At 37.9% G+C, this 24556-nt stretch overlaps 1 protein-coding gene across 4 annotated transcripts in view; it reads left to right on the top strand.

Moving 5' to 3' along the window:
• Positions 1-20675, top strand: part of myo5b (myosin VB) — a 44439-nt gene extending 23764 nt beyond the window's left edge. For 3 of the 4 annotated variants that reach the window (XM_043221273.1, XM_043221272.1, XM_043221275.1), the window contains 31 exons: positions 46-311; positions 616-697; positions 1606-1746; positions 1999-2121; positions 2617-2700; positions 4870-5013; positions 5132-5229; positions 6081-6167; positions 6390-6501; positions 7350-7561; positions 7652-7808; positions 7892-8131; positions 8210-8446; positions 9311-9395; positions 10954-11099; positions 11175-11294; positions 11390-11524; positions 12012-12080; positions 13683-13922; positions 14477-14559; positions 16063-16261; positions 16743-16836; positions 16937-17068; positions 17145-17296; positions 17687-17776; positions 17889-18039; positions 18128-18422; positions 18506-18680; positions 18772-18852; positions 19179-19325; positions 19863-20675. In XM_043221273.1, the coding sequence (XP_043077208.1) occupies positions 46-311; positions 616-697; positions 1606-1746; positions 1999-2121; positions 2617-2700; positions 4870-5013; positions 5132-5229; positions 6081-6167; positions 6390-6501; positions 7350-7561; positions 7652-7808; positions 7892-8131; positions 8210-8446; positions 9311-9395; positions 10954-11099; positions 11175-11294; positions 11390-11524; positions 12012-12080; positions 13683-13922; positions 14477-14559; positions 16063-16261; positions 16743-16836; positions 16937-17068; positions 17145-17296; positions 17687-17776; positions 17889-18039; positions 18128-18422; positions 18506-18680; positions 18772-18852; positions 19179-19325; positions 19863-19874 (4389 nt within the window). In that variant the 3' untranslated portion in view covers positions 19875-20675. Of the gene's footprint in view, positions 1-45; positions 312-615; positions 698-1605; positions 1747-1998; positions 2122-2616; positions 2701-4869; positions 5014-5131; positions 5230-6080; positions 6168-6389; positions 6502-7349; positions 7562-7651; positions 7809-7891; positions 8132-8209; positions 8447-9310; positions 9396-10953; positions 11100-11174; positions 11295-11389; positions 11525-12011; positions 12081-13682; positions 13923-14476; positions 14560-16062; positions 16262-16742; positions 16837-16936; positions 17069-17144; positions 17297-17686; positions 17777-17888; positions 18040-18127; positions 18423-18505; positions 18681-18771; positions 18853-19178 lie in introns of all 4 variants that reach the window. The other variant, XM_043221274.1, reaches the window with a different exon arrangement.
• The last annotated feature ends 3881 nt before the right edge of the window (positions 20676-24556 follow it).

Here is a 24556-nt window from a genome sequence, read left to right as displayed (position 1 = left end):
TCCTTCACTTGCGTAAACCGTTACAATCTCTTTTTGCACCTGCAGAGGGACGACACCAGTTTGCATCACTTCTGTCGACTGCTGGGTATAGAGCAGGAGCAGATGGAGCACTGGCTGTGCCGCAGGAAGCTGGTGACCACCGCCGAGACCTATGTGAAGAACATGTCGCATGCCCAGGCGGCCAATGCCAGAGACGCCCTGGCCAAACACATTTACGCCCATCTCTTTGACTGGATCGTGGAGCACATCAATAAGGCCTTGCACACGTCCACCAAACAGCACTCCTTCATTGGGGTGCTGGATATCTATGGGTAATGTTTGTGATAATGAGGGCATACAAGTTCAGACTTAGATACATAGCTCTTCGGGCTCTTATATACAGTAGAGTAAAATGTCTTCCCTTAGCAGAAACGGCATTGAGTTTTTAGAGTCAGCATTTGCCCGTAAGCCTTTCTGACCGTGGGACTAATTACTTCCTCAAAGAGGGGAAACGTATTGATCTGAATTAGAGTAAATAAGCAGAAAGGTTCTAAGCTATAGGATGCAGAGAAATTGTTCTGGTTGTTTTTAGGGAAATCGGATTGATTTTGTTAACCTGTCTTCATCTCCCAACAGATTTGAAACATTCGAGATCAACAGCTTTGAGCAGTTCTGTATTAACTACGCCAATGAGAAACTACAGCAACAGTTCAACTCGGTCAGTAATAAATTATCAATTGATCCGTATGGTTAGTTTCTTGGGTCACTCGTGCTATGCAGTATTTAGATACGTAAACTATCTTAAATGTCTTAATATACAATTATATTTTATCCAGTATATATTGTCAATTCATAAGGTTGAAAACATCGCATTAGCTTTATTTTGGTAATGTTTTTAATTTAATATTTTAGATGGTATTTATAACATTCCTTTTAATATATTGAACAGTAATCTAAAGGTTTTTTCTTATTTAGTTTGTTTCACTGTCACTCATATGAAGTATTTACACATACTATTATAAGGAGTAATATATTAAATTAAGTATTATAATAATGAATTATTTTCCTCATGTTAGTGAATTTAATGATAACTTTAATAATAATAATACATTTATTAATAATAACAACTAGTATTTTTTTTTCAAATAATGGAACCATTGTTCATTATTTATAAAAAAAAAATACATATTTACTACTTTGGTCTGTTTTTGAGTGTTGTGCACATCTACAAAAAACCCTGGATGTTTCTCCAAAAACAATACTTAAAGAATCCAGAACATAACTGCTTTTTTTTCAGGAATATTGTTTTAATTGATAATGATTTTACGTTTTTTCTTTGACTTTTCTTTATGACAATGTAATTCATTGTTTTTTCTTTCCATCCAATCTATCCAATTAGTATTTTATGTTATTAGTTTGAATTAGTTAGAATTGCATTCACGAATAAATGGATCAAATAGATTATTTTTGTAAAATTACAAAAGCATTCATTTTTAAAAATAATTAGGAAATGTACTGCATGACAGAAATGACCCGTGTGTTTGTCATGACTCTTGTGTGCATTTAGTTTCACATTTAATGTATTTGATACATTTACATAATACATATATATCGTATGTTTCTTAGCATGTGTTTAAACTGGAGCAAGAAGAGTATATGAAGGAGCAGATTCCCTGGACGCTTATAGATTTCTATGATAACCAGCCATGCATTGACCTCATTGAAGCCAAGCTCGGTATTCTGGACCTTCTTGATGAAGAGTGCAAGGTGAGTTGCAAGCAGAGAGAAAACAGTTGTTGAGAATATTATAAAGAGGATTTGAGAGGCATGTTATCTAAACAGGTCTCTGAACAGAGCGTCTCATTTAGATTTAAAGACCTCTGCCTCCTTTTGAAGTTTTTGAGTATGAATCAGAGCAGCATCAAAAGTGTGATCATGCTATTTCTGCTGCAGGTAACCCAAATAATGTTTTCAGTTTCCTGCAGTTCAAAGTATTTTTTTTTTAACTGCATCTGACAGGTGCCTAAAGGAACGGATCAAAACTGGGCACAGAAGCTGTACAGCCAGCATTCAAACAGCGGGCATTTCGAAAAGCCCAGGATGTCCAACAGGTCTTTCATTGTGGTCCACTTTGCAGATAAGGTTAGTTCACCTTATATTAGATATCAGCTTATATAAGATGCTGCTGGGATATATAACCCAACCTATTGTACTTATAGTTCACTCAAAAAAAAAAAAAATTGTCAGAAAGCTCTTGAATTTCATAAAAAATATGTTCAAAAATATGTTTTAAGGATAAACGGAGGTCCTGTGAGTTTGGAACTCTTTTACAAACAAAACAGGCTGTTGACACTTTAAGCTGTAAAGCGTTTTCATTTTAAGTCTGTAACATTTAGTTTTTTTTATTTGAAATGGCGTAAATACTTTTTGTGGAAATGAGGAAACGCGGATGGGCTCACTGAAACCCAGCTTGTGTGAAATTGTTACACAACACAAATGATTTGGTAAATAATGCATGATGAATGCAACAAAAATAGCTGATTCTTCTTCATGCCAGTTTAGGGGCACAAAAATGATGTAGCATGTTATTTTTAGCGTGATCCTGATGAATGCATCACACTTGTGACATTATGACAGGTCGAGTATCAGTGCGACGGCTTCCTGGAGAAGAACAGAGACACTGTTTATGAGGAGCAGATAAACATCCTCAAGGCCAGTCAGGTGAGCACTTTATATTTTTGTTAAGAGTAAAATGTTTTCTAAAAAAATATATTTTTTTGCCCTTAGTATATTTAGCTCAGCTTAGCTCAGTTACGCTACTGAGAACTTCTGTTCATGCTTCCTCTTGTCTGCGTGATTGAAATCACACTTCAGCTCATGTTTTGCTCTCTGGCCTGTTTAAGCAGGTAATTGACTTAAAGTTCTCAGACAAACGGAGGCCTGACCTTGTCCGCACCTAGCACTGCATCACTCGAACAGCCGGACCCATCTTAACCGAGATTTAATAGTAAATCCATTGTCTTTGTCAATAATGATCTCTCTCACAGTGTTTTGTCCTGAGGTTTCTTGGCAACAGAATTCACTGGAATCTAAGATAAGTTCATTTGTAGACAGTGGCACATCGAGTTTAAAATGAAACTTTCAGGAGGTCTCTTGTAATGAGGTGTCCCTGTGGAAGAAGTGCAATTTAAACATCAGTTTGTCTCAAGTGATAACAGTTCTGTCTGAAATTTAAATATGTTTCCCAGCTATGTTCTCATCAGGATATCTGCAGTGCCCTCATTGTGGTTTAAAACTCGAGGGTTAGGTTGTGCACGAATAATTCAACATGATCATTTGCCGTTTTAATGAATAGTCTGTGTAATGACTTCATTATTACATTTACCACTGATCGCCACTTAAAAAAATATTTTAAGTATGTATGTCCTTATTATTGGAATACTTAAAATGAAGTAAAAATTAGTAATCGCCAGGCCATCGAAGACATAGATGAGGTTGTTTCTTCGTTGGAACAGATTTGAAAAATTAAGCATTCAATCGCTCACACTTTTGCTATGAATGGGAACCGTCAGAACGAGAGTCCGAACAGCTGATAAAAACATATAATACACAAGTAATCCACACGAGCCCAGTTGATCAATTTAAGTCTTATGAAGTGAAAAGCTGTGTTTTTGCAAAAAAAAAAAAAAAAATCTACTTTTAAGACATTTAAACTTTAGACTTCATCAAAGTCCACTGACATTTGTTTTAAATAATGCTGCATTTCTCTGAATCTGTTATGATTAAAAAACAAGATCATCTACATTTTGGATGAACTCTTATGATACCACTGCGACTGCTGCGGCCAGGGTGAACTTCCTTGATTATTATAACGGAATGAGAGCATAGTATAAATTCGTAGTCATATCAGCCTAGAAAAGTCCGGTCTTAGTATACAGTATAACTACAGAAGAGTCAAGTTTTTGGTGATTTTTGAAGACGATGCTACAGTGTTATCCCTGACCCGGAGATCTGTTGAATGGATTCCAAAATGGTAAAACTTAGTAACTTTATTAATTCAACTTATTAACTTATTTTCCAAAAAGTGGAGCGTTCCTTTAACAAACAACTTACAACCTTAATAAACTCCTAATTTGCTGTTTATATAGATATAGAATATGTTCATGTAGAATGTACTTAATCACCAAAAAAAAAAACATGCATTAACATAAGCAACTAATTAATAGTGAGAATTGGTCACTACACTAAAGTGTTAAAAAGTTATTGTTAAAATTATTTAACAAAGTTTAGCCAATTATTTTAATGTACATTTTAACTTATGTAACTTCCCAGTATTTTTTCTGACCCATATTCAACTCTGGAGACCATTGCTATCTGCTATTTTAATTTGTATTTTCTCTCTGGTTCAGCATCTGTTTATCGATGCCATTCTACTGTATCAGACTTACACAGATAGCAATGATGTCATCTGTATTCTGTCTTAGAGCGCTGAATCTTGGCAGGGTCATGGAATTAGGGATGCATTGAAACACACTGTGTACCTGCCTTGCAGTGGATGCTTGGGGAGTGGATTTTTAAAGGGCTTCCAAATGTGCTTTGAAGTGCTGCTGCAGCTGAATACAAATTTTACGCTAGTCTAGCTAGAATAAAAAAAAAAACATCTGGGGTTCTTATGCCCCTTATGTAAGATGTGATGCATCTGTAATATCAATGGAAATCTGTAGTCAAGCTGCCAAGATTTCTAAGTGACACTTATATAATCAAACCTATTAAAATTCTTGTGCCTCTACAAAATATATGTAAAATAATATTTATAAGTCATTTTTTGTTGTTGTTGTTTTCTCCTTTTGAATCCTTTTTTGATCACTTTGACACATTTTTTTGGTACAGTTCCAGCTGGTTGCGGATCTCTTTCACGATGGTAAAGATTCTGGTCCTCCGTCAGCCAGCAAGTCCTCCAAGATCAACATCAGGGCCGCCAAACCGCTTCCAAAAGGCCACAACCGAGAGCACAGGAAAACTGTGGGCACCCAGGTGAGTCTGGATTTAGATTCGTATTTATGCTGAACAGTGGATCCACGCATGCTCTGTTTATTATAAAGATGAGGAGTATTATGATAATGATAAAATGAAAACATTTTCTTTTTCACAGTTCAGGAACTCTCTACACCTTCTGATGGAAACTCTCAATGCTACCACCCCTCATTATGTGCGCTGCATCAAACCCAATGACTTTAAGGAGTCCTTTGTGTAAGTTTGGTCTTTTCTGTCTCCTCCTTATCTATCCATTAGTACTTATCTAATTTATCTCGCCTAAAAATAGAGAGGTATACAGCAAATTAATTTAAGCTGCCAGAGAACATTAGAGTCATGCTGGTACAGAGACATTTGATCGACCTCAAATGCACCGCAAGTTTCCTCCAACAATCAGACATCAAAGTTCCTCTAAGAATTAGCCGATAAGGTTATATAAAATATAATTAAACCAAGTTTTCTCCTATGAAAATTGGTAGAAGTGGTCCCCATTTGCAAAGCACTTGCTGATTTAACACTTTTGTTCATTATTTTTCCATGAAGTGTTTGAAAACCTTACATAATATGGACTGGTCCGTTCCAAATACTGTAATAAAAAGAAATATTTCTTATGTAGTGAGCTTATTAAATGTCTTAAACCGTATTCATCTTTAGCCTGTCATGTTAAATGCATTTATTTGCCTATTTTTGCAAAGTTTAAATTTCTAAGAAAGGATAGGATCTTGTTTTGGCGTGTTTATGTCCTCTACAAATTCAGAGCACAAAAGCCCCTTCAAGGATGCTAAATTGAGAGGGTTTTGTCAGTCACATGCTCTTAAGGTTGTGAACACACAGTTACAGAGTTCTGAGTCAGATAGCCTCCAGTCCCTGAGCGGACTGCAGTCTCCCAATGCCTCTCTCACGGGAGATGTGCTCTGTGCTCAAAAGAAAGATACGGTAGGTCTAGAGAACACCCCCAAATCTCTTGTGGTGTGACATGCTCACTTTTTGTACCCAGATGTTGCTTGTTTGGAAACTTCTTACATTGGTTTTCAATGCATTTTCGATTGTTCTCTTGATTTCTGTAGGTTTGATTCTAGAAGAGCTGTTCAACAACTGCGAGCATGTGGTGTTCTGGAGACCATCCGCATCAGTGCCGCCGGCTATCCATCCAGGTAACGGATCTACGGCTTTCCTTTATAGGGCTTCAGGGCAGGATAGACACAGGGTTCTGGTCTTATGCTTCCATGCAAGACAGTCATCAAGAATTTTTGTACTTTGTATATACATGAATAAACTCATGCTAACCGTTGGAAATTGGGTAAATATCGACAAAAAAACGATATTGACTACAAAAACAAGTTTATTTAAAATGTTTTTCTGGTATCGTTACTTAGGTGGACCTATCCAGATTTCTTCAGCAGATATCGGGTGCTCATGACAAAGAAAGACATGACCATTGGGGATAAGAAGCAGGTTTGTAAGAACCTGCTGGAGACCTTGATAAAGGTAAGACTACCATGGCTGGAAATGAATCAAATGTAAATTGTATGCATTTGCTTAATTATTTGTTACAATGTTATTGCCATCTAAACTATTGTGTAATGATACACACATTCATATTGAACCGCTCAAGTATGAGGCTTTTATTTCCGACGCATTACAAACCAAATGATTTGTTTGACTAATTCTATTGCATATGGAAAATAAAATATGAGCTCAAAAAAGCAGCACAAATTATGTGTTGTCAACCACTTCTTTCTGGGTTGCTTTGAAAGAACATGATCTTGTATCAACTATTATTGTCAATATTAAGAAAATGTGGCATTTCCAATTAATGCAGACTTGTTACATTCTTTATTAGGCATGTTGTTGTTATTATTATGAAGTTACTTTTATTATTAAATTAAAATTACAGTAAATTTCCCCCCAGTATTACCACACAACTGTTGCACTTTGAGGATAACAAAATATTAGGCTGTTTACTTAGACCCGTTTTAAAATAAATATTTTTAAAACATTTTAACTATTTACAATGAATTATAATTAAATTAACTCAGCAGTCATCAATTAAAAGTCATGAATAAAATGCTTTCCAACTTGATATACCTTTTCTTGCTTTTAGTTTCACAAGAGTAATATCTGGAAAAAATTATAAGTAATGTCTGCTGCTTATTAACTTTGCAATCAAAGAAATAAATTAAAGATTACATTTGACATCTAAAATTAAAGTTTCATATTAAAATTTAAATTGTTTTAAATTGTAATAATATTTCATAATGTTGCTGGCTTTACTGTATTTTTGACCAAATTATTGTAAGTTTGTTTTTAATTGTAACTCTTAATTTCTCCTTCAGGACCCAGATAAGTTCCAGTTTGGAAAGACAAAGATTTTCTTCAGGGCAGGTCAGGTGGCCTATCTGGAGAAGCTCCGAGCTGATAAGTTCCGCTTCGCCTGCATTAAGATCCAAAAGACCGTTCGAGGATGGCTGCAGAGAATTCGGTACCGCAAGATCCGCAAGTCTGCTGTCACTCTGCAGAGATATGGCCGGGGTTACTTGGCACGCAGGTGTATTCTTGTGTAGACATCTTTTAGATTGATCTTCACTGGCACGCTTTTCACTCTACTTACGGCTCTTGTTCTCTCACTCTCTCTCAGATATGCAGAGATGCTTCGCCTGACCCGAGCAGCACTTATTTGTCAGAAGCAGTACCGGATGGTGCGAGTTCGACGGGAGTATCTGAGGACCCGTCGGGCTGTGATCACCATTCAAGCGTTCGCTCGAGGGATGTTCATACGCAGGTTATATCAGGAGGTACTGTAGAGCACTTTCTTTTGTTTCACACTCTTCACGTGTCTTCGTAGAACAGATTTAAGCGGCATTTTCCATCTTTTCAGTTCCTGCTCCATCACAAAGCCATGATAATACAGAAGAGCGTCCGTGGTTGGCTCGTGAGAAAGAAGTATCTCCATGCCCGAAATGCTGCCATTGTCATCCAGTGTTTTTACCGTCGTGTACGTGCCAGGCGCCAACTCAAACAGCTCAAGATAGAGGCCCGTTCGGCCGAACACTTTAAAAAACTTAATGTCGGAATGGAGAACAAGATCGTGCAGCTCCAGAAGAAAATGGATAACCAGGTATAGGAACTTTAATAGGATGAATGATTACAGAGTCACCAAAACGAACTGACATTGACTTATCTTGTGCCTTTACAGTCAAAAGAGTATAAATCTCAGAACGAGCAGCTGTCTGTGGCTAACAATGCTCTGGGATCGGAGGTCACAAAGCTCCAGAAGGAAGTGGAGACTCTGCGTAGTCGGCAGACCCCTGGCACTCAGGTGACATCACTGCAGGAAGAGCTTGAGAAGTTGAGGGTGGAGCTCCAGGAAGCCCACACCCAGAGAAAGCAGATAGAGGAGGAGCTCAGCAACGAGAAACAAGGGCTTGAACAGGTGAGAAAGGATGCTTAGATAAATAGTTGATGTTTGTTGATGTTCTTCGTCTCAGTAATTTTTTCATGTTTCTACATCCTTTGAAATGGCTGAGGGTAAATAGAAAAACAGGTCAATGCATTTTAGCTTTTCAATTTCCACAGGAAAAAATTACTTCTAACAGGGCAACTGTTACATAACCAATGTCTGTCATGCACAAGTTAATAATGCATGGAAATTGTTTAAGAGGTTTGACCAGCTCACAAAAGGTCTTTTGAATCGAATAATCAGCTAGTATGTCTTTATGTCTTTAATGTGACCATCTCCCACAGGTTTTGATGGTAAGAGTTTAAAATACTACATTTAAACTCTAGTAATGACTTAAAAACTACTTGAGTGCATCACTATATCACTGATCATTTTAAGTTTCTTTTTTTGTTCATGCTTTTTCCTTTTTTCTTTTTATTTCATTAAACAGGAATAATATTAAAAAAAAGTTTTTATCCTTAAAATTTTGTTTATTTCTTGTTAGTAAAGTTACATTTTAGTAGCCATTACTAGAATCTTAAATCTTAATCTTAGTCAAGTATGCATTTCTATGTAAATCTTATTCTTAAGGGACATATCAAATAAAAGGATAGGTTGAAATATAATCGTTTATTTTATTTTAATTCAGGTTTTCACTAAAATTGATATGCTGACAATCTAATTTATATTAGTGTAAAGATTATAAAAAATTAGAAAATGCAAATAAAGTAACAATAAAATATCAAACTTTTGGACAGCACTGCATATCATCTGAACTGGCTTTTTTACGCTTAATCTTGCTTGTTTATTTGATGGTTTGAGATGAAAGGGTGGTGTAACTTTTCCTTCTTTTTACAGAGGGTGGAGGAGCTGGAGAAAGAGAACACGCTCTTGAAGAAGGAGAAAGAAGAGATGAATCGCAGAATCCAGGCCTCCAATCAGGGTGAGTTTCATGCTTCAGAGTCACATGCACATTCAGAGCATCTGGAGGAAGGGGTATGAGGAGTGAGAGGATGTGTGGCTTGCCTGGAGGGCCGGGCTGGTTTTGTTTGACGCACAAGAGGGTCTGTGTGCAGAAGTGGGACGAGAGACACAGAATCTGCATTGGATTTCAGTAGAGGAATGTGACACTGCTGCTTTACCTGCACAACTAAAAGCTGACCATTGTATCAGGCCGGTTCACATGCGAGAATGCTATTTGAAACCCGAGGTTTGGTCTCAATACGCTTTCTGTTTGTTAAATGTCGCTTTAACGAGTTTGTCCCGCACTTGTTTTGCTCAGTGCTGTTGAGGCTAAGTTGCTCAAAACGCTATTTAAAGGAGTATTGTGAATGTTGTGATTTTGTTTTGACAAGTTTCACCAGTTTTTGTTGAGTTTCTTTATTAGATCAATTTTTCTGTTAGAGTCTGTTTATTACTAATGATTACGGTGACTGTCATTTGCTCATCCTCATATCATTCCAAACGACTTCCTTTTTGTATTGCATGGGAAAAAAACCTGTTCTTTCAGAATACCTTATTTTGGGTTTTCCACGGAAGACAGAAAGTCAGGTTTGGAGCAACATGAGAGTGAGTTAATGGTGTCAGGATTTTCATTTTTGGGTGAACTGTCCCTTTAAGGAAAGGTCTTGTGCAATTCATGTGAATAGGATGGCTAAAGCTGGAGGCACTGTCGAGCTTTCATAACCAACAGTTTTAACATATGAAATGCCCTTTTGTTTTGTCATTTCTATAACAGTTAAAAAAAGGAAAAAATTAAGTAGACTTATCCATTATATTTCTAGTATGTCTTTATGAAGCTTCACTTGTTGCTCAAAGAAGAGGGTCAAAGGAAACAATGTCAATCGTCTATTATGTCATTATCGTGGTGTAATCATTATCTCCTAATTATGGATGGCTGCTTTATGAACTACTATCATGCCACTCTCAGAAAGGATGTGATTAGAGGCTTTCACACTCTGCATACAACTTTGAGTATTAGTTGAGTAGAGTTTGCTTTGTTAATGGTGATGTTTCAATTATTATATGCGTTTTGCAGAGGAGGTGATTATTTTATTTCTATTGACATTACAGAATCAAGAACAATGTGTAACCTACACATAGATGCTCAAAGGTCTTCTATCAGAGTAATAAAGATCATTTTATTGATCGACAAAATGTCAATCAAGCCGAAGATCAATAAAAGATTGATAAAAGTGTTAACATCATCGCTATTACATTGCATAATGTTCAAGTGGACTCTGTAACACAAAACCTGTAGTGTGAATGTAAAATAAACAGAGCTCTCATACCTAAAATGGAATAAAAGATTTAATTTTTCTTCATAGCCTTAGATGCTGAATGAATTGCATAATTTACGAGAAAGATATGTTTTTCATGCGATACAAAAACTTTTCAGATCGTGAAAGTCAATACAGGTGAATGGGAGTGAATGAGAGCTGCATGTTGTCTGGCTCATTGTTTTATTCCTTTGAGTGAATGCCTTTTGTTTTTTCTTTCAGGTCAGGGAGGCGATGTGTCTCAGAAAGAGATCCGTCTGCAGGTTGAACTGGATGAGGAGAGGCAACGATATCAGAATCTGGTCAAAGAATATTCCAGACTGGAGCAGAGATACGAAAATCTGCAGGAGGACATGTCTTCCATGAAGGTAACACTTTGACAGCGAGTCTGAACTTCTTTAATTTGCTTGTTATTGTCGTGTGTAACGTCTTTGTGGTTCTAGTTCCATCCCGGCCACCGGAGGAACCCGTCTAACCAGAGCAGCCTGGGCTCGGACTCCAACTACCCCTCCATCAGTATGTCAGAGGTGGGAGACACAGACGACACCATCCAGCAGGTGGAGGTAAAGCTATTTCACTGAATCTGCTAATATGCACCAGCAGAAGGGTATAAAGACACCTTTCAGGATGAGCGTTAATTTGGTTTGTCGTCCTGCAGGAGATGGGCATAGAGAAGGCTGCAATGGATCTCAGCGTTTTCATGAAGTTGCAGAAGCGTGTGAGAGAGCTGGAGCAGGAAAGAAAGAGGCTACAGACCAATCTGGAGAAAGTAGAGGAACTGAGCAAACGCAAGGCATGTGTATTTGTCTTGTCTTAATTCTGTCTGGGCCACCATAACTTCTCTGGAGGGACGGGTGAGCGAGGGGACGAGCCGTTGGTTGCAGTTTGAAAGCTTAACCGCTAGATGCCGCTAAAATGTACACACTGCACCTTTAAACTAAAGTATGTTGGCTTTGACTGGAAATATGTCAACAAAGAAATCTGTTTTATCATTTGATAGGGTTTTTGAGGTAGTGAATTAATGCATTCATAAAAACAATCTTAATCAAGATTTGTTCACTGTTATGTGTTGATACATTTCTCTTTATGTTCTCAGGAAAGTTTTATCAACAGAACTACTAAACATTTCCCACTTTTTAGCCATAGGTTATAAACATAACCGGTCATAAACACCAGTTATCTTTTCTGATGTTCCTTCATCTGGACTTGCAACAGCATGGTCCTCTGCTTTATCAGCTTGTTCATTTTTTTTTTTTTTCATTCAATCTTTTATCTTTTAGGGAAATGAGCCCAAGAGCTCCACGTCAGAGGACGATATAAACACAGACCTGGCCTACAACAGTCTGAAGGTAAGAGTAAGTTCCGCTCAGTGTAATGGTCACGCCGCTCTGCCTCCAGTCAAATGTCTGTCTTGCTGCTCATTGATTTGTTCTTCACCGGGGGAGCTCTGCTGCTGCTCCTGGTCGCTCTGCCTGTTAAACTGTGGGTGAGTGGAACGATGCAGAACTTTAAGAGCAGGACATTTTTATTGAACTGTGGCAGGAAGGTGCATGGATGATACTTTTGCTTTTATTTTTGTTCAGCTATTTGCATAAACTCTCAAATTCTTCATTTTGTTAATCGAACACTTGGATTTTCAGACGAACTTGGTTAAGTGCCTTTTTATTGTAGACGTTGAATATGACATAAATGAAAACACAGCTGTGTGGAATAGACCGAATGTTCAGTAGGATTTCTGAATTTATATTTCTTTTGATCTGATATCGAGAAGTCATTTGAAACGCAGGAGCAGGATTTTTTTGTACGTTTTATTTCGTCTTACCATTAATAATATAAGAAGCTATAAGTAAATACTATACAGAGCAAAAGCAATCTTTAAGGTCAAAAGACTTTTAAACAAGTTTAAACTCCGGATTTTCTCCCTCCCTTTATTTCTTTTATTTCTATACAGCATAATATGGGCGAACAAAATCAAATCAAGAGTAAGTTTATGTATATGAATAGTATTATGAAGTGCAGCAATGCAAATATATTTATTCATTCTTTCAAATTACATTCAATAGTATACATTTTGATCTAAACATTTTTATTTGTATTTATATATACATAATAAATATATAGGGCTTGTAAACCAAAATTTTTTGGGATGCGATTAATCATTTGATAGCACTATATAAAATATTAAATCAAATATTATGTATACAATTTTTGTTGGAAAGTGAACTGTCCTATAATCTATAAAACCTAAAACCAAAACGCTTTCTTGTCTTGGCGAGTCTTTGAATAACGTTTTTGATCCACTTCAAATGTTTAAGCTGCATACAGGCAGGTGGCTAATAAGAAATCGTATGTATTCCTTTGTGTCCTTAAGCTTTTTTATCAGCTCTAACTTTTAACTATCATGTGATTGTGATCTTCATCGGACACTTTACAAGCCCTTAACGCAACAATATCAGCAGTCGGTCATTTATCCGAACACAGGGATGTGTCGAAACCCCAACAGCAGGCTTGGTTTAACGGCTTTAAAAGGTTTGACTCTGACCGCAGAGCAAAGTACAAGAATGAAGACACCAGAGCCAAAAGTAAAATGTGGACCTCAAGGCGGTAGAATTACGTAACTGATTTGTTTGTTTTCTTAAAGCACCCCAGCATTGCACGGTGAGCTTATATAATAATTGCTGATGGCGCTGGTACTGCAGCGCTCAGATGCTCTGTGCGTCTGATCAAAGCTTTAGCTATGGGCGTTAGATTCACTTCGATTTACTGCAGTCAGCATTGCTTGGTTTTTGTTCCTCTCTTTCTGTTTCAGTTACTTTCTCTCACGCAAACGCACATCCGTTACAACTTTTTGCCTGCGGTCACTTGATAGCTTTTAATACAAATAAATCGTTTTAAGTGCAGGCTATTTACCCTATTTCAGAGTGTGTTTGTAAAATGAGTTCTGTTTACAGCGGCAGGAGCTCGAGACTGAGAATAAGAAGTTGAAGAATGACCTGAACGAGCTGAGGAAAGCGGTGGCCGACAAGGCCTCCGATAACAACTCGTCCAATGAGCTGCAAGAGGGCTACAACCTGCTGCTGAACCAGCTCAAAGCAGCCAATGAGGAGCTGGACGTGCGCAAGGAGGAGGTCCTTATGCTTAAGACCCAAATCGTGAACTCCACGAGGCAGTCGGAGAACATAAATCACATTGTGAGTCTAAAAACATCACCACCCTCATTTTATTATTCATTTATTTTACAGCTGCTCTCTTTCCGAGTGAAACTATCGTAGTATGCCATTATCGTAGCACACTTTTTAATCCATTGGCGTCCCATCGGGCTTCAGGGGAACTTCAATGGAAAGCTTCTTTAGCTACTGTTAAAGCAATCGGGCATGGAGGCATTGGATAAGATGGGGTATAATGGGTTTTGATGGAACTCCAGACTTACTTAAGTTCAAGGAAACTTCAGTTTAAAAGAGATGGTGTGTCTGAGCTTTAGAGAAGATGTAGTGCTAGTGAAAATTGCTTTATATCCACCTGCCTTTTTTAATCTGCCGAGGTGGACAAAATCATTGTCAGCATTGATTATGCTTGGAAAGAACTTTTTTTAAATGTTTTTTCTCCTCATTCTCGCTGTTCTATTTAAGCTTTATGAGTAGCTGAAATGGAGACAAAAAATAAGACAAAAAACCTAAAGCTTCAGTGCAATGAAATATCTATAAAAATATTGCTTCGTTTTGATACATACGTTTCTTTCAAACAGGATTCCAATGACGTATCAGAATGGACCAACAACAAGAAGGCCGTGGACTCGGAGGACACTGTTGATCCACCTGATTTAAAGAAGTAAGGCAATCCCATCTACATGATGAAAGGTTTTTAAAGTGACATCAGCTCTCCTCCACGAACTCATTCGTCTGTTTTAATGAAGATTGAATCCAGCGGTATTGACCGTTCGTGGAGTCTAGAGCAGCTCTCTGATTCAGCTCTTCATGCTCCGTCTGCTTTCATTTACAGCAGTATACCACTGTTTTCTGACCCACATTACCGGAGAGCCAATCGCTTCTCATGAATTAACATAGTGCTGCCTCAAACAAGCACTCACAGACTCAAAACTGACGTTTTAAAAGTAATCTGCAATATTTCTGTCAAATTTATAGACCGCCACTGGTCTATTGTCATGAAACATAATTTTGCATTCATACTAGTTGTATTTATATAATTGTATTTCATATTATTATATTCTGTCGCACTACAGCATCATGTCTGCCGCTCTTAAAAAAAGATGAGCTTTACAGATGAGCAATGAAAATATAAATTTTTTACTTGGTGCAAATTGAGTTATAAATTGGAGGAAAAAAGGTTCAGGAAACTACTTTTTGACCTCATTTACTTACTGAGTGTTAATTTTGGACTATATTTAGTTTCATAAAAAGGTGCCACAATACAGTTTATTTATATGTATTTACATTTTCATCACTGGCTTTTTATTCTTTGACCTCTGGCCAGTGCAGTGTTAAATCTGAACTTTCGTACCGTCCAGTGTCCATCCAGGCTGCTCTGAATTCATGACACTTTCTCTCCATCACATTTTTAAAGCGGTCTTTTGAAACAGAGAGTGACAGATGTTAGATGAGCTGCTTATTACCTGTGAAAGGAATACATTTTGGTACTCTGTGGTCTCAGGACGTCGCACTTTAAACACCGATTTCTCATGCATGCGTTTTCCCTCCTTTCTCTTTTTCTCATTTCTCATTTCTCATTTCCTGTGAGTGCCACAACTTCTTGCAGACATCGCTTTGTGCAGGCAGCTCACCTGAGAAAAAAAAAAAGAAGAAATAACCAAAGTCATAGCAGCTACATTACCTCTTTACTTGAATGTAATAGGGGTGAAATGGAGATGGGTAATTCACATGTGCCCTTATGCTCAATCTGACGTTTTCACAGACTAATCTATCCCGCCTTGCCTCGCTTTGCTTCACTAACTGGCCCTGCCATCTTGTCATTCTTCTCTTCTGCTTTCTCTCCTGTCTGTCTGTTGCTTCTTCTCCGTCTCTTTGGCTCTCTGTTACTCGGACGCCAGTAAAGCACAAGACTGGGGTTATTTGAATGAAGATGGGGAGCTTGGTCTGGCCTACCAGGGTCTAAAGCAAGTTGCCAGGTTGTGCTTTAAATTTCTTGAATTTCACTCCAGGTTTCGAGGCTTTTGTTTGTCATTGTGTTTCAGTCGGTAAAGGACCATTGGGCATATATTGTGTTTTGTCACTTTTTTAAGAAATGCTTTGAGGGTTAACTAAATATACACATTTTACACTCACTTATACAATGTTGTGGCGTATTTGTGTTCAGACTGCTGGAGGCCCAGCTGCAGACACAGTCCAGACAGCACAAGGATGAGTTAGAGGCTCTCCACACACAAATCGAGCTGCTGAAGGACAATCTGGAGAAGAAGCAGGAAATGCTGGACCACTTTTCCACCCTTTCTCCTGAAGCTCTGGTTGAGTTCAGCGTGCAGCAGGAGATCACGCGCCTTACCAACGAAAACTTGGTGAGAACTCTTACATGTATCACGTATCTAAATATAAAAAACAAATATATTTATATATATATGGTAGTTAGTCTTGGCTTTTTTTATTTGAACCCAGATAATTGCTGCTTGGCGTTGTATTCAGTATTTAATTATTTGTTTATTCATTGCAAAGGTCTCTAGATACATATCTTTGTTAATTGTATTTTTAGAGAATATATTTTTTTCTTACATTATTGGCTAATTGCCTGTATTGCTTTAAGCATAAACCTCAGAATTATATTATACATTTATGCTAAATTAAATAAACTGTTTGCTATTTGGATAAAAAAAAAACTTGATGATCTAAAAAGAAAAATTTGGCACAATTTAATCTTGTTTTAAGAATATTTACTTCTAATTATTTATAATTATTATTATTATATATTTATTAGAATTTAATTATTTTTTTAGTATAATATTGACAGTTTTACTTAAGATTATTTTGATTATTGTTCTCCAGGATCTGAAGGAACTTGTTGAGAAGTTGGAGAAGAATGAAAAGAAGTTGAAGAAGCAGCTGAGGATCTATATGAAGAAAGTGCAAGAGCTGGAAGGTTGAACATCTGTTTTTTTTTTTTTTTTTTTGTTATCTGTGCATTTACTGTTTTCTTGTACTTATTTCCATCTGCTCATGTGCCGTTATTCTTTGTACAGTGTCTCAGGCCACAAAGAGTAGACCCGAGCTGACTCGTCAGGTCACCGTACAAAGGAAAGAAAAGGACTTTGAAGGCATGCTGGAGTACTACAAAGAAGATGAGGCCTTGCTGGTCAAGACTTTAATTACAGGTGTGTGTGGTTACATGCAGACGCGTTTTAATGTGGAGACTCCTGCAGTTGTTAAATACACAGGTCTTGTCTTTAGACATGAAGCCCAACGCGGTGTCGGCCACTGTCCCCTGCCTCCCTGCTTACATCCTCTTCATGTGTATCCGTCATGCTGACTACATCAATGATGACCAGAAAGTTCATTCACTCCTTACCGCAACCATCAATGCCATCAAAAAGGTCCTGAAGGTATGTATACTGTATGTGATAAGGCCGCTATGCTTCCGTTCCAAAGGTTGTTTTTAAAGAAATTAATACTTTCAGCAAGGATGCATTCTGTTATATTTCATAGTTTTCACCAAAATTAAGCAGCCCAGCTGTTTTCAACACTGATTTTTTTTCTTGAGCACCAGCATATTAGAATGGCTTCTGAGTAATGATGCTGAGAATTCAACTTTGCCATTATAGGAACGCATTTTTTAAATTATATTACTATTTCAGAATATTTGTTTATTTCATTGTATGTATGATCAAATAAATGCAGCCTTCCTGAACAAGAACTTTTTTTAAAAACTTAAATCCTGCTGATCCCAAATTTGAGAACCGTCATCATCCCTCTTTTTTTAATCTTCTCTCCAGAGAAACAATGATGACTTTGAAATGACCTCCTTCTGGCTGGCAAACTCCAGTCGACTTCTGCACTGTCTGAAGCAGTACAGCGGAGACGAGGTGAGATTTTACCGTTGCCGTTGTATTTTGGTTTTATTTCAGCATGCAAATATACGAGCCATTTCCCTGCACCGCATCAAGATGTTATGATTTGGCTCGTTTCCTGTCATAGGCGTTCATGACGCAGAACACTGCCAAGCAGAACGAGCACTGTCTGAAGAACTTTGACCTGGCTGAATATCGGCAGGTTCTGAGTGACCTCTCCATCCAGATCTATCAGCAGCTGGTCAAAGTAGCTGAAGGCATCATGCAACCCATGATTGGTGGGTACACAGAGACACCAAACCACAATGACCACTAAAAATGGAATTGTTCGCGCGTTCTAATATTTCATAATTTTGGTTTGGCCAGTTTCTGCCATGCTTGAGAGCGAGAGCATCCCCAGCCTGGCCGGAGTGAAGCCCATGGGCTACAGGAACCGCTCCTCTAGTTTGGACTGTGAGAGCGGAGGTCCAGCGGGCTACACGCTACAAGCCCTAATCAGGCAGCTGGGACAGTTTTACACCATCATGGCGGACCACGGCCTTGACCCTGAGATCAGCCAGCAGGTGGTTCGCCAGCTCTTCTACTCCATCAACGCCGTGACCCTCAACAACCTCCTGCTGCGCAAGGATGTCTGCTCTTGGAGTACTGGCATGCAGCTCAGGTGTGTATTTGATGCTCTCAGGCAAATCCGTGGCCTTCTCAAATCTTCAGGACTTGAGATGCATCTCACTGGTGTCGTTTCAGGTACAACATCAGTCAGTTGGAGGAATGGCTGAGAGGAAAGAATCTGCACCAGATTGGAGCCGTAGCCTCCATGGAACCTGTTATCCAGGCCGCCCAGCTCCTGCAGGTGAAAAAGAAGACCTCCCAAGACGCAGAGGCCATTTGCTCGCTCTGTAGCGCCCTCAGCTTACAGCAGGTAGACACTTTATCATTCATTTTTTTCTTAGTACATTGTTTTTGTTTTTTTTTATCATTTGAGTTAATCGTGCTATTATACTTCCCCTCAGATTGTGAAGATCCTCAATTTGTACACGCCACTCAATGAATTTGAGGAACGAGTCACTGTGTCTTTCATAAGAGACATACAGGTAAACACACGATGCATATACGCTCACAACAAAAATGTGCTAGTAAACACACGGTTTAGTCAGTGTATGTAATATTAGAAAAAAATATTTTACGTAACCAATATGTTGTGAAATATTAAAACCGAAGTTATTAGCACCTCTCTTAGAATGGCTTTTCAAGCAAGTAGCGTATAAGATCAACAGGATCGACATAATTTTTTTGAAAGTGTTCAAAAACTGGAATTAGTCAAGTACGGTCTTGTTACTGAAGGACCGGTATTCTCCGCAGCGTTCGATGGCTTCCTAATGAGCATGTTCAGTAAATACTCTCGTTTCTCCTTTCGCAGAATCGCCTCCAAGATCGAATAGAAAACAACCAGCTGCTGGCAGACACTAAATACACCTTCCCCGTGCTCTTCCCTTACACTCCATCAGCGCTCAGTCTGGAAACCGTACACATCCCTGCCTCCCTCAGCCTGGACTTCCTCACGCGGGTCTGACATCTCAATCTCTCTGTTTCACTCTGAGCTCTACCGAGTCAGACCCGTCGCAGATCTGCTAACCCACTAACACCACCACAGGTGTGGGGTTTACAGGATCGACATTTAACAAACGGACAGTCTCCCTGACCGACTAACTGTGGTGCTGAGACGGTTTTAATAAGGGGGAAGTTCGATGCAGGTGTAAATACGCTTTGACTTTTCTTCTGTAACACTCAAGCGGTTCTCTCTGGGCTCCCGTTTTATACAAGCAAGAAGTTTAAGCACTATATTTGGATTGTTTGTCTTCGACTAATTCTTTATGATTAAACAAGTGTAATCTAAAATGAAGCAAGAGGGTTTTGGGCTACTGACGTGAAACACTAATGCGAGATGTGTCTGTATTTATGTATCTGTATTAGCGCGCACTGATTTGTGTTTGTGATGGGAAAAGTGTCTTTTATTCGCCTTGCTTGTGCCGGAGCACAGTCTCATCTCAGAAACTTGGGCTCCCACTGAAGCTACTCCACCATCTCGCTTTTTTTCTTCTAGGAGAAGTTTTAAAATCGCCTGCCAAGATTCATTTCCACAACCTCTAGCAAGAAGCAGCAGGAAATCTCTGCATTGCAGTGGCTGTTGCCAGTGGCCAATCTGGATCGGACTCTTCGAACAGGAGCTTTTTAAGCGTTTTTCTTTTTTCCTCCCCGTGTTGAAGAAACATATGCTGAAACTTGGGACCCTGACTCACAGGGATAGCAAAGGTGGCCGATCGTTCAAGCACGTGGAGCGGAGAGAACGAGGATGATGAGAGGAGATTGAGCTGGGATATTTAATGTGGAAATAAATGATCCTGTGATTGATTGTTGGTGGAATGAAGAATGTGCTGGAAGGCATGTGCAAGTATGATGAAGAAGCGTATCTAAAGAGACGGCGTATACACTGAGATAAGTTTTAGGGTGTACAGAAAAACGCATTCTCAAAACTACCAGGTTACATGAAAGCAATTATCACAATTTACTTTACACTTTTGCACAGCTCTGTAAATGATTACATAATCAAATAGCAATAACTGCATTGTTTACTTAAAAAAACAAAAGAAAGAAAGTACAATTTTATACAATCTCTTACAATTTTCCCCTCACTTTGTATGTTGCCAACGGAATGACCTGTTCTACAGGAATAGTGCATCATGTCAATTTAGGATGTTGTATTTTGTTTCAAAGACGTAATTCACATTTTTAGTTTTAGGTTTCAAAATTTTTACAAAGCTGTCAAAATCTCATGTTGCATATCACTCTCTGGATACAACTTTCTGGATTGAAATAATTATTTCAATGCCAATAAAGTAAAAACTGTCAGTTTTCATATTTGTATCCTTATGTTATTTTATAAATATATTGTATATTATGTATGAAATGTATTGTATGTATTTATTTATACTGCCCTCTATCGAGCATATTTGGAGCTGAATCAGAACTCTAAAAAAAATTGCTTGCCTTTATCTAAATGATTGCTTATTTTAAGTACTGGTACATCAGAGTTATCAGTTTATAACTCTACAGGTGCATCAGATTATGTATATGTTTCATATAAGAAGAGTTTACTTGCAAGAATAATTTAATTTCAAAAAGTCATGTTTCATGTTGTATTGTGTTCATTTGCGGTTATGTTTTTTTGCAAGTACACTCTTCATAATTTGCATTTACCAGTGACACTCAAACTGTAAAGCATATTTCGCATTGCATGCTATTTGTGGCATGAATATCGCACTTTTGAAAGCAGATCACACCAATTCATTTTAATGCTCTAAAATATCACACTCTTAACTTTGAAAAACACGCACGTGAACGTGCTTCAGTCACAGCCATACACCGTGCAGATTTGCTGCTCAAGAAACTTTTAATATTAGTATTGTTATCGATATTTAATTTATTCTTTGATGAATAGAAATATCCAAAGATCTGCATTTATACACTGTAACCATTGAAAAGATTGGAGTTAGCGTATTGGAAAGAAATTATATAAATTAATACCATTATTTAGCAAAAGATGCTTGGAATTCATCGAAAGTGAGGATACAGACTTTATAATGAATTTATAAAGTTAAAAAAAAAAATTCAGGTAAATGCTGTTCTTTTGATCTTTCAAAGAAACCTGATTAAATGTAATACTAATAATACATGTTTTTGAGGAGCAAATTAGAATATTACTTAGGGATCATGTGACTGGAGTAATGATGCTAAAAATTAATCTTTAAAATCACAGCTTTTTTTATTCAAATAGAATATTAAATAGTATAAAAATATTTCAGAATGTTTCAATTTCACAGTTTTTGCTTTGGTTTGAATAAATGCAGGCTTGGTGAGCAGAAGAGATAAAAACATTAAAAATCTTCAAATACTTTTGATGAACAGTGTACAGTTAAAAGAGAAGACAGCATGATAATAATTTCAGACTTTATTAGAGTTTAATGAGCCTGCTTCTGCCTCATCTTCAATGAAAGTATAGTATTTAATATTATACAGCATAAATCTATATTATATAATAAACAGTTCATAGTAGACTAGTAAATAAGATGTTGAACTTCCTTTAGCAGCCTCTCTTTGCTCTTTCTCTGGTTCACCTTTTTTTTGGGAAGACGTTTTTTTGTTTTTGTTGTTGTTTTCTACAAAGCGTGCCAACAACAGCAAACGTGTTGTTATTAATATTAGATCCGATCGGTACAATAGTGACATTCTAAGAAATAAAAACGTGAAATTATCCATACCAGTGGTTACGGCTTTGAAAAGACTGAGAGCGAATTATTACCGACAGAAATACAAACACTAATAACCATATTATTGCTAACCCAGCTTCCCCTGAGCACCGCCCTGATGGTTACCGCTACTGACGAAGCCTTGTGAGAGTTAGTTACGAAAAATCAATTTTTACGTTGAATGACTATTATTACCCATTCATTTCATATAGTCCCTGACTCGCCTGTGTTCAAGCTCCTGACAGACTGTCATGTTAGTCATCAGTCTGCATTAGCGGTGGGGACTTTTCCCCGACAACAATCGTAGTGAAGGCTGTCCGCCATTTTGTGAATCACTGAATCGTTCTCTCAGCTGATTTATTCGGGAACTGCTATGCGTCGTTCCTTTAGCCTGCTTCAAAAAGTAGCTAACAATAGCATATATGTCCTAATATTAATGTCAAATTCATTTGACAATGAATGTGTGAAATGATATGAAAGCTGTGCTTAATTTTATTAATTGTAGGTCAGTTAAAATGCTGCACGAAAACCAAATATATAGGCTACTGTGTAATTCGTAATTTAACAAAAAGCTGTAAATGTCAGAACAAGTATCGAGACTATTAATCAAAAAGAAAATCATTATGTCGTCCCTGTTGGCCGCATTTGAATATGATTCAGATCAATTCAAATCTTTCAATCTGTTTATCTTTTTTTCAATCACTTTCGATGCTGTCAACTTCCTCGCTGGGGTCTTGTGAATGTGGCTGCGCGCTTTTTCCCAGACACATGAGACCTGTGGTAACGGTCGTAGGATGGCAAGCACGCCAGTTTGATCATTTGCCTTGTCTGCTCAGCCTGTTTGTGGTAACGTTTTCACAGGAAGTCAACACATTTTGGCGATGTAGGCGCTTGAAAATATTTCAAATGCAAACATAACATGAGATTTGTCCAAAGGCGCATAGATTTAATACAACATTTTGATATTGTTTTTCTGTCACTGTAAAAAAGGCGATCTCAGCGGTTATTTTAAGGTCAATCCATCAGTCAGAGGATGTCTATCCACAAACCATAATGTGACTCTCAGTTTTCATTACTTTGTTCAAGCTTTCACTTTTCTTTAGAAGTAAAACACATTTGGTCGGGTACGTTTGGCCTACCACAACCAACAGTTCCTAAACACAAGAAGTAAAAACACAATAAAGCGAAATTTCCTAAATTAAAATCCCTTAGACCTTTTTAAACACACAAAAAATTCAGCAGTCAATAAAATGTGCCTTTGTGCCTCCATAAAGTGACTTTCTCCCACAGAAAGTGGCTCATCTCCTCCCTCCGTACCACCTGCTTGCATTTCAGGGGTTTTTGTAGGAGCTCAAAGATCCCAACCTCAAGCAAAGATAAAGGAGAAGCGTGCAGAAGCATTAAAAAATAGCACCCTATGGTAAATGAGCCTCGAGCGTAGGGTACATACAACAACTGTATGCAGAGAAACCACCAATGCTGTTGTTGTGAGATGTTTTTGTGTGATAGGGGCCTGCAGCGATAGAGTGTGGTTTCGAAGGGGAGGAGGAAGGGGCTCTTACAATGCAACTCAAAGTGCTTGCCGCATCTCTTTGCACCAAGTTACTCTTCTCCAGTGGTGCCCTTCTCCAATAGCCACGTGGTTACTTAACAGCTTCTCTGGTTTTTGGCACCGACCGAAGGAGAAGATGTCTCACTTAAGACGTTTCTGCGAAAAACACAAATGACTGAGCTAAAACGTATCTTTCTCCCCTTTCTTGTTCTCGCATGATCATTGCTGAGCTATGGCATGTTAACCGCAGCAGTCACCCACGGACGCATTCGAGAGTACTTACACTAGCAACCCTGAAACCCTCCTCCTCATACTGATGCTGCACCATCCTACTCTGTAGGCTTAAAAATCTCTTCACAGCATGGGACTTTTTGGTCTTTGTACACATAACTTTTGATTTTGCGTTATATGATGTATAGCCCATTTTTTTCATTTGGGTTTTCACTTAGACGAAAGTTTGTGGTCCACTTAAAATGTTAACTGTGTCTATATATATATATTGTTTTACTGTTTTATTTTTTTATATCTTTTACAAGATAAATTTGAGGCCTTTAACTGAATTTCTTCAGCATCAGTTGGAGGAGATCTGAATTACCGCATTGATTACCAGAGAAATCATATGTTTACTGCTCAAGACATCAGTGTTGTCACACCACATCCATTTATGTGGTTGCTCAATGGGTCAAAATCCAAATTATCAGCTATGATCAGTTGTAAGACCTTTCTCTGGTTCTTGCCAGTGTCTGCCAGACAGAAACACTTGTAGAGTCATATCGTAAGATCTTGCGTTGCTCACATAAAACAGTTATTTTTTTTTAAGTATGGTTAAACTTTAAAGTTGGGAAACTCCTTGAATCATTTTTTTATATTGTATGTGAGGCTTCACGTATCATAACCAAAGGTCACAGCTGTACAGCAGTCTATATATCTACAACACAG

This window comes from Puntigrus tetrazona, chromosome 21 (assembly GCF_018831695.1).
Source record: "Puntigrus tetrazona isolate hp1 chromosome 21, ASM1883169v1, whole genome shotgun sequence".
Lineage (NCBI taxonomy): Eukaryota > Metazoa > Chordata > Actinopteri > Cypriniformes > Cyprinidae > Puntigrus > Puntigrus tetrazona.
This window is presented reverse-complemented; position numbering and strand designations above follow the sequence as displayed.